This window comes from Dicentrarchus labrax, unplaced genomic scaffold (genome assembly GCF_905237075.1).
Source record: "Dicentrarchus labrax unplaced genomic scaffold, dlabrax2021, whole genome shotgun sequence".
In the NCBI taxonomy this organism is placed as follows: Eukaryota; Metazoa; Chordata; class Actinopteri; family Moronidae; genus Dicentrarchus; species Dicentrarchus labrax.
Window position 1 is genome coordinate 14856612 of NW_026136714.1, and position 9489 is coordinate 14866100.

Genomic DNA, 9489 nt, shown 5'->3' on the forward strand with positions numbered 1-9489 from the left:
GTGAGAGCTGCAGCCTCTTTGTTTGGAGAGGGTGTGGTTAGGGGTTGTTAGGGCCGATAACTGCCTGCTGCTGGGGAAGTGCGTACGGTTTTGGTCGTAAAAGATTAAATAATAGGGGAATCCTATTTTTATTCTTCCCGGCGGATCCTGGATTCATATGGTAATGGAGACAGAGAGGCTGCGCCCCGCCCTTCTTCTGTGGAACAAGAGATCTGTTGTCACCCTGCGGTCATACAAGCACCGAGAGTGTCACCCACTGGACTCCGTCAAACAACCGTCTCGGTGGTGGATCGGGAGAAATTTCCAAGTTCAGCGCAGCAGCAGGATACGGACGCAACTCTCTGTCTGTCCGCCCCTCCCAGCTTCCGGGTTGTTGTTTTTTTTTTTGCTCCTCTTACGTGCTGCTGTCGCGATACGGCGTTACCATGGCTACAAATAACAGATATGGGATATAAAACATCCCAACTTCCTTGACAGTCCCAGGATCCGCCCACTGTCAATAGAGAGGACCCGCTGGAGTCTCCGGACGCATCTGAGATCACCTGCATCCAGGAAGGCGCACCAGACAGCGACCGTCCATGTGTTGCGCGCTCCAGGATACTTGACAAGAAGATTTGCAAGCTACCTACTTGAAGATAAACCTCATTAGACTTTAAGCTTTTTTTTGTTGTTGTTGTTGTTTATAGATTTACAGTGTATTTTCCAGTAGCTATGCAGGATAAAGGCACATTTATCAGCCCTTTTCCCAGACCGCGCTGTCTGGCGGCGGCGGCGCCCGCGGGCAAACCGAGATTAACTCACCCGGGAAAGGCGATTCTGGCAGGTAAGTTCATCATACAGAAAAGTAAACAGTCAGACAAAATGTCACTGGTTGCGGGAGTTTCGTTGAAGTCACGGCGGAATAAAACAGCATTTCATACATTTCAGATACATTGTGGAGCCTAATCTTCTTGTTTGTGGTGCGCAGCGGAGCGAAATACGTGTAAAAAGAAAAAAAACCTGGAAAGACTAAAAGTAAATAGCAGAGAGACCACTGCAAACAGGATTACACACTATAACAAACAGGGCGTTTTTCTGTTAAATGACACGTTTCACTTCATAGAGCTGAAGGCTTGAAGTTATTGGAGCTGCACAGAGAAAAGTGTGTGAGAGAGCTGCAGTAAAACGAGTTATTTTGCAACTGGTGTTACTACATTTTCCACCAACTGCTGCATCTTGCCCTCAAGCCACCCTGACCCTGTGACCCTTGAAGCTGTTGTAAAAAGAAAAATGGCCTTGGGAGAAATTTTCTTCCTCTCTCCCCCTGTCCTGTCATGGTCAGATCTTAGCTGTAATGCTGATGTAATTTTATCTAATCTAAACATCACCTCTAGTGCAGCTCACATAATGCTATTAGAGCGGATTGGCGCATGCAGCAGTGTGACTCAGGTGTGCTCTTGTGGTCAGAGAGGAGAAGAATTAATTTTCAGTGTTGAGCTTTTGGAAGATCATGTCAGGTGACCCTCAGCAGATGATTTTTGCTCAGTTGTCATGGAATTGTAGATATCTGAATTTCCATTTTTTTTCTGAGCACTTGAAGGACTTCTCGTCCAAAAGTGGGCAAAATCCATCTGCTGATGAAGGTCATGATATGTTAGGATAGTTTCTGAATCGCTTATAGAGTTTGTGGTGAAGTTGTTTTCCTAAACTTAAATGTTGTTCTGTCAGTTTGTGGTTCTTCTCTCTTCTACTGTAACCACCACAATGCTTTATTCTCCTACTGTAACTGTAAACGTTGATCAATGTTAATTACATTTAGAAAAATGGGTTAGAAATATTGATATATTCTCACCATATATCAATAAATAACCAGAGCCAATATATTGTCTTAGTGTGATCAGCAACCACCGAACCTACAAAATGATTTATTATGTCAGTCTGAAACAGGGAGGGAAAAATATTTGCCCTGAAGCTGTAACCATTTTGCTTGACAAATGAATAAAATGGTTAATCAATCGTCAACATTTTAACAAATTAATTGATTGATGCTTCTGCACTACTTCAGTCATGCTTGTTTTAGCCATCTCTTTGATTCATCAGTTTTTCCCCGCTGAGGTTCAGAAACTGTCCTCCTCCCCTGCTGCTCTGCCCCCCCCATCCCCCTCGACCTCTGTGTTGATGATCAGGGTGCAGCAGCTCCAGCTGATGAAGAGCCTCTCAGAGATGCTCCTGTATTAAAGCTACGTGCTGATATTTGGCAGCACTCTGCTGATTTCAGCCTTGTTCTCTGGCGACTGTTTCATGCTGAATATTTTATCGTTTGGAATGTATTCCTTTTGATTGAGGATTTAAAAACAAACTAATTATTATTTCAGTTATTTTACTGATTATTTAAGAATAATATTTATGATGCGACGTCTTCTAATTGCTTGTTTTTACCTGACCAATACTTCAAACCCCCAAAGTTCATTATCAAATATATGAAAAACATAAAATACTCACATATGAGAAGCTGTAACCAGCAAATATGGGATATTTTTGCTGGAAAAATTACTAATTATTTCAGCTCCAAACTGCATACATGCTTGTGGACTCATCTGAGTATTTACACTGTTTACATATTTTGAAGCTGGTATGGTAATTAATAGAAGGTTTATATACATCAACACTGCCCCTTTCAGTACAGATTTAGATTCACATTAGACCATGGCGTGGAGCACAGGCAACATATATCATCCAGGAATGAGATAAAAAACACATTTACATAATAACATTAATTTAAACATTGCTCGGTGGTTTAAAGAGCACTTTTCTATCATTCTGTATTCTTTAATTCAAACAAAATGTGATGTCTCCTGGACAGTTGACATTACAGAGTTTACAGATGCTCTATAAGCCTGTTTATCTACCTGTGTTTGGGGATTTTGGTGTTTCTAACCCTGAAGTCACAAATAACCTGTATGTAAGTCATATTTTCATATGATACATATTTTTCCAGTTTAAATTCTAACATAAGGATCACACTGACATCGCTTTGTTATTCACTTCTGTATGAAGAGACTATTCACCACAAAAGAGTGCATCTATTTCAAAAACAACTGTAGAGTTAATGATTTTGTGGCAGGAGGAGTGAGAAGAGGAGAAAAGATATCCTCTCTTGACACACGTTGCCCTGTCAGCCACTGAGAAATGGAACTGGTGAGACCTCCCCCTCCCCCCATCAGTCCCGTGCAGCCTGATTGACTGGATATGGCCCAGTGTTGCTCCCTCTTCCTCTCGCTGTGTCGTTCAGTTCGTCTCAAGCCTGTCTGTCCAGTTTTGCAACAGCAGCATGATTGCATTCTCTCTGTCCTAACTCTGTGCAGCTTCTGACTCCTCCTGGCCTCACTGTCAAAAAAACCCCATTGATTTGTCGCTGTCAAAGGTTTTGGAAAGGAAAGTGTGCATCAGTGTGTGTAGTGTGATGACAGTACACATTCAGAGCAACACTGGGATGACTCAGCGAGTCATTTGAGTCTGACCTGAGATATTATCCATCAAAACCACAGCTGATAGTTTACATTGTCAGGATGAAAATCCTTCTCACTCAGCTACGGCAATTCATGAATCCAGCTGATACCTCTCCCAGTGTGACATGCTAATGCTACTTTAGATTTATCTGTTATGGTTAGCAGTACGTGTACGTGGAGAGAGCGAGTCGCACATGCCCCGAAGGTTGAAAGTAGACAAAGCAAGAAGTAGAAGGTCAAAGCTTAATGGATTAGAGAGCCCAGTGGTTGAGGAGGAGGTCCAAAGCTTTTAGAGGTCTGTGAGCTCTTTCTGCTCCCATTGGCTAGTTCAAGTCTTCTCTCCACAGCCACTGGTGGTGACTGAAGTGGAGACACGGAAGGAGGGAGCGTTTTTCTGTGTGAGGCCTGAGGGAGAGACTGGTCTAAATGGGTCTCTGGTCCTGAAATGCTGGCTGTTGTGCATTCATACATCGTTGTGGTTTTCATTTATAACCCGTCTGAGCAGAGTCTGAGAAGCAGGCGGGATGGACAGAGAGAGAAAGTTCCTTTTTTAAATCTTGATTTTATGATAGATTGGAATTTCCACTGAGACAGAGACTGTTTTTATGTCACTTTTCCTGCTCTTTTCCTCTCCTCCGTCTCCTCTCGCTCTCTCTCTCTCTCTCTCTTTCTCCAGCCTCAGGGCAGCCAGTTAGGTTTTCTGAGTGGCTGTCTCCTCTCAGGCTCAGAGGGCTCGTCAAACTGTACGCTTACTCCCTGTTTCCTCGCATCACAGGTGACGCACACAGTCACCTCCCTCCCCACTGCTCGCAGACCCCGAGTACTGGGGGGCGAGATCATAAATCACAGTGCTCTCCTCTGTCCACCTCCTAGCCACCCCCTCTGTAATAGCTTGTCAGCTAGATGTTGGTATAGTGCAGCCACGGACACGCAAACAGAAATTAGTGCAGTTATTTAAATACATTATTAATTCTCATTAATTAGAAATCATATATGCTATTTCCTTTCTTAAACCTTACGTTTGAGATTGATTTCCTGCCTTCCAGTCAGCCACTGGTTGTAATTAATTACAATATTGTGGAGACCTTGCAGAGTGAACATGTAGTTGCTATAATTTATTGTCATAGTTATATAATAACAGCAGGGTAATTCATTTTCAAGTAATTACCTTGTTGGGCTCAACAACATTATATCTTAGACTTGAAAGATGGTTGGTCTCAATCAGCTTCTTAATATGAAATACCACCAGCTGCTAGCTTGCTTTTGTCTGTCTGTCTGCCGTTTGGTGCCGGGATGGTTATTAGAGCTTTTTCACAGCTGCCTTCTGCATCTGGAAAATCTGCTGAAGAAAGCAGTGAAACTTATCCTAAACAGTAAAGTTGTTAAAACCAAAGTAATGAGTGGAAAGATGCTAAAACACTCAGGAGAGGGGAAGTAGACATTTCTACTGAGGCTGTGGCTCAGAGGCAGAGCTGGTTGTTCCTTAATCGGAAGGTTGTGGGTTCGATCCCCAGCTCCTGGTGCCACATGTCGAAGTTTCCTTGAGCAAGATACTGAACCCCAAATTGCTCCCGATGCCGTGCATCAGTGTGTGAATGTGTATGAATGTTAGTTTCTGTTCGATGGACTCTGCCATCGCTATGTGAATGTGTGTGAAAGGGTGAATGTGGCACGTTATGTAAAAGGCGCTATACAAGTACAGGTCCATTTACCATAACAATACAGATTAGTGCTTAATAGAGATTGAATCTTAGATGTCAGAGCTTCCTTGAATGCACCAAAAAAAGAAGAGTTTTCAAGTGCTCATAACTGCATGAAGATGTAATAACATGGGTTACAAGCTCATTTAAAACGTCTGCAAGTTGACTTTGATACTTAAAATGGACTTTAACCAATGATGCTATGATCAGTCAACAAATTATGTAAGTAATGTAATGTTTATGTATGTAAATTTAAAACAGCCTGCCTGGCAGCCTTGTCTACAGCTGTACACTCAGTAACGACAACCTGTGCGTAGTTGTCCTGTTCATATAAATCAGTGTACAATCTGCATGCTGCAGGGTTGTAACAGTTCCCATGTAAAATTAATCAACATCCTTCCTGTAATTAAGCATCAGTATAGCATTAGGGAGTGTTGCTCAGGACTTAGGAAGCCTAAAAGGCCAGACGTCAGATGAATAATTCTTTTCATGTTTTGTGTGAGGCAAACAGAAATATTACAGCTCTATTAATAAGAGAACTGTTTGAAGTGCATCAGTCCTCTGGCTATGTTCTCCATTTGGACTAGAGGTATGGACACAATAACATCGTACCCTTTCACTCCAGAGAATTTAAAGTGAGCGATAATAATCTAAATAAGGAACATCTGGATGAATAATAGATTGATTCTGCCGCAAAACTTGCTTATTAATTTGCTGGTCGGTGCACAAACACACACGTCGATACGCTTTATTGACTGTTTTCGGCGAGTTTGTCTGAACTGAGCTTAGTCGAAAATGGAATTAAAACGAATCTTAGTTTTAGGTTTTACTGCAAGAGTACTTTAAAAAATCCACACCTACTCAAAAATGTTTATTTTGAAGGAAATGGAGCTTCAAATATGTTTAGAAGCTGCCACGATCAGAGACCAAGCCGGACTGTCAGTTCTTCCTAAGAAGAAATACGTTTCTCAGTAGACCAGATGTGTTTGATGCTCATTAGAGTCACTGAAACAGGCAGAACAGAGACTGTTCCTCCCTGTCAGCTGGCTGTCTGCCTGCTCACCTGGCTTCCTCTGTGCTGCTCTGTGCTGTGGATTTCTGTTTGTGTGCATCATGACTTCGTTTCTGTGTATGTGTTGAAATATACACAATATGTTCAAAAATATGTGGAGCTGAAATTATTACTGATTAATTGATATCGACCAACCACTACTTGTTTAAGTAATGTTTACACTACCTAGTTCGAGCTGCTCATTTGTGAGGATTTGCAGCTTTTCTTTGTCTTATGTGACAGTAAACTGAATATCTGGGAGTTTTTGACTGTGGCGAAGGTGGCAATGTCGGTCTATTGTTGCAATGTACTGCTGCCATGACAGAAAAAGAACAACGGATCAGTATCACATTATAACAAGAAACCTTGTTAGGATGTAAAACATTTAACAATAATGTGTCATTATAACAATATAAATAGTGCTATATCATAACAGCTTCATGGGGTGGCAGCAATATACTTCTGTAGTTGTTCTTCACTTTTGTCTAGTCTGAAATATATCTACTATTAGATAGATTGCAGTGAAACATGCAGACATTTGTGGTCCCCAGAGGATGGTCCGGCTTACTCTGGCAATCCTTTAATTTTTCCACTAGTCCCAACGGCAGGTTGACATTTTAGTTTTTTTGTGAAATGTCTCAGCAATTCTTGGATGCATTGCCACGAAAGTTGGTAAAAACTTTATTAGAGCTCTGTACCTACACCATCAAACAGCTTTGGAGTCAATCCGACTGTGAACCAGGCCTTATCGCCCAACATCAGTGACCATCAGTGGCCATCAGTGGTCACTCTTGTGGCTGAATGGGAACAAATCCAGGTTCAACAGCCCCAAGATGTGAAGTCTTAAGTATGCTGATTAATATATACATTTTCATTGCCTGAACACAGTGTTACCTTTAAACAGTACATCATTGTCTGCGTCAAATTTATTAAATTTATTAAACATTGTTTCATTGCTTTTGGGGTTGGGATATCACACCACTGCCATTTCCATTTCTTTTCGTGTAAAAGTAAGTGTCAAAGATCTATGTGGATGCATTGATTTTATGACACAGTGTGGAGAAGAGTGGCCAGGGGATGAGGAGAGAGGAAGGAAGGTGCTGCTGAGAGAAAAATTACCAACAGGAAAGGCGAGCGAGCCTGTGAAGATCAAGATTAATGGCCATTTTTCTCATGTATCCCACGTTTGACAGCTACACGGGAGTCATTTAGGGTGTCATTTTTAAATATGTGTGTAAAATATGTGTGTGTTTTGGATGTAGGCTGCAAAATGGAGTAGAAGTCAAACAAACTGCTTCTCCTCCATGGGCGCTGTGTGTCTGATTAGGATTGATCATGTGTGCTGTGTGTGCTGTGTGTGTGTGTGTGTGTGTGTGTGTGTGTGTGTGTGTGTGTGTGTGTGTGTGTTGCTGAGTTGCCGCTGGTTGGGTTTCACGTGCAGTACTGTCTTGGCTGAAAACAGAAGAATGAGGTTTATTGTTTCTTCTTCTCCAAGACACACTGACCCACTGATCCCGGATCAGGACGGCTGAAATGGAGCGTTATAAAGCTCATGTGATTTCTGTAATTTCTCAGCTGGCTAACATTTGCGAACCACTCTACGAGGATTAGAAGAATTACAGACCACTGGCCTGGTGTGTGTGTGTGTGTGTGTGTGTGTGTGTGTGTGTGTGTGTGTTTGTGTGTGTGTGTGTGTGTGTGTGTGTGTGTGTGTGTGTGTGTGTGTGTGTGTGTGTGTGTGTGTACTTAATGCTGCTCTCAGGTTTTATGGATTGTGCTGATTCTGTGAATTCAGGTATGATCAATGAGGAATGGCATGCAGATAATCAGTCAGCACAGGTTTATATCAATGCTGATGTGCTGATATTAACCGAAATACTGGAAATCACAAGGGACGAGATCTAAATTATGAATCACATTGAGTTAAATAAATGGCTCTATAAGGTTTCGGTAGACCAAAATAAAATATAATTTTCAGAAATGATTTTACTTGATGTGAATCACAATTTTTCGCAGTAGTCATATGAAGACACAATAAATGAGTACATTTGATAAATGTGCAGCCTTAAGTAAAAGCCATTTTCCTGTATTGATTTACCTTATTAAATTAGCCCACTCACAGAAGAGGAGATGTAGATAAAGAGATGAGTCAGAGGCTTTTTAGGGTATTTAGTTTGCCTTGCGATGCTCTCTACTTATAGTCCTAAAATGTGTGCCCTGGGTTAAATATATGCTTTTATCTTAAGTAGAGGCTCTGCTTCTAGGTTCCACCGTGATAAAGGTCATGTTGGCAGCATGTGAGGAGTGGCAGAGCTAAATAACACGTATGCATGTTTGTAGGTGAAACATTGCTTCGCTGGGGCCGTGTGGAAACAAGCCAGAATACACAGAGAAAAATAAACCATGGCAGTACTAAGAGACAGTCTCATATTCAACATTCAAGACTTAATTTTATTAAAACAAGGGAAATTCTGCCAGTGTCCGGAATTTTCTAGAAATTACTCATTATCTTGAAACAATCATTTATATTATATTCATGTATAATGAAAATGACAGTTGTATAAAAATATTGAAACTAGTTGAACTTGTTGAAGTTTTAAGAAAATTAGATATAAGTCCTCAATAATTGACTGAACATGTAGTGATAGTATCACAGGTGACAGTGAATGCCCCACAGATCTAACACTGAGAAACAATGGGATCAAAGCAGCACATAGTCAAAATTTTCTACATATAAATAATGTGAATAATTTGAAGGATGATATAAACACAGGAATATTCAACATCGGGTCTTTAAGATGGACATTTCTTACATTCTAGGTAGCGCATGGGAAGTATTTTTCTTTATAAAAGCTCCTCAAGTTATTCTCCCTTGCAAATATTAACATTTGATCACAACTGGTAATTCTCAGAAAAAGAAAATCACAACCACTTCCTGTTGAAACCATTTCTCTGTGAGCCAGATTTAGACTTTTCATGTGAAAGCAAAAGGCCAGTCATTTCAGTTTTCTACTTCCCATTGTTTGGTTCATTGTGGTCTTGTGGTAAATAGCTTCAGGTTTCCTGACTTGGCACAAATACACATCATGTTCAGTAAAATGTTCCTCATAATTACCCACAAGAATTATTTTAGATTGGGAATTTCTTCTTTCTCTTTTGTTGCAGGGCACATCTGCATGTTTCTCTGTAACCTCATTGTGTGTGTGTGTGTGTGTGTGTGTGTGTGTGTGTGTGTGTGTGTGTGTGTGTG

The 9489-nt window shown here is 41.0% G+C and overlaps 1 protein-coding gene across 1 annotated transcript in view; it reads left to right on the forward strand.

Moving 5' to 3' along the window:
• The first annotated feature begins 48 nt into the window (after positions 1 to 48).
• Positions 49 to 9489, forward strand: part of si:dkey-178e17.1 (tricarboxylate transport protein B, mitochondrial) — an 18609-nt gene continuing 9168 nt past the window's right edge. Inside the window, exon 1 of the mRNA XM_051423630.1 lies at positions 49 to 823. Coding sequence (XP_051279590.1) covers positions 712 to 823 — 112 coding nt within the window. The 5' untranslated portion in view covers positions 49 to 711. The remainder of the gene's footprint in view (positions 824 to 9489) is intronic.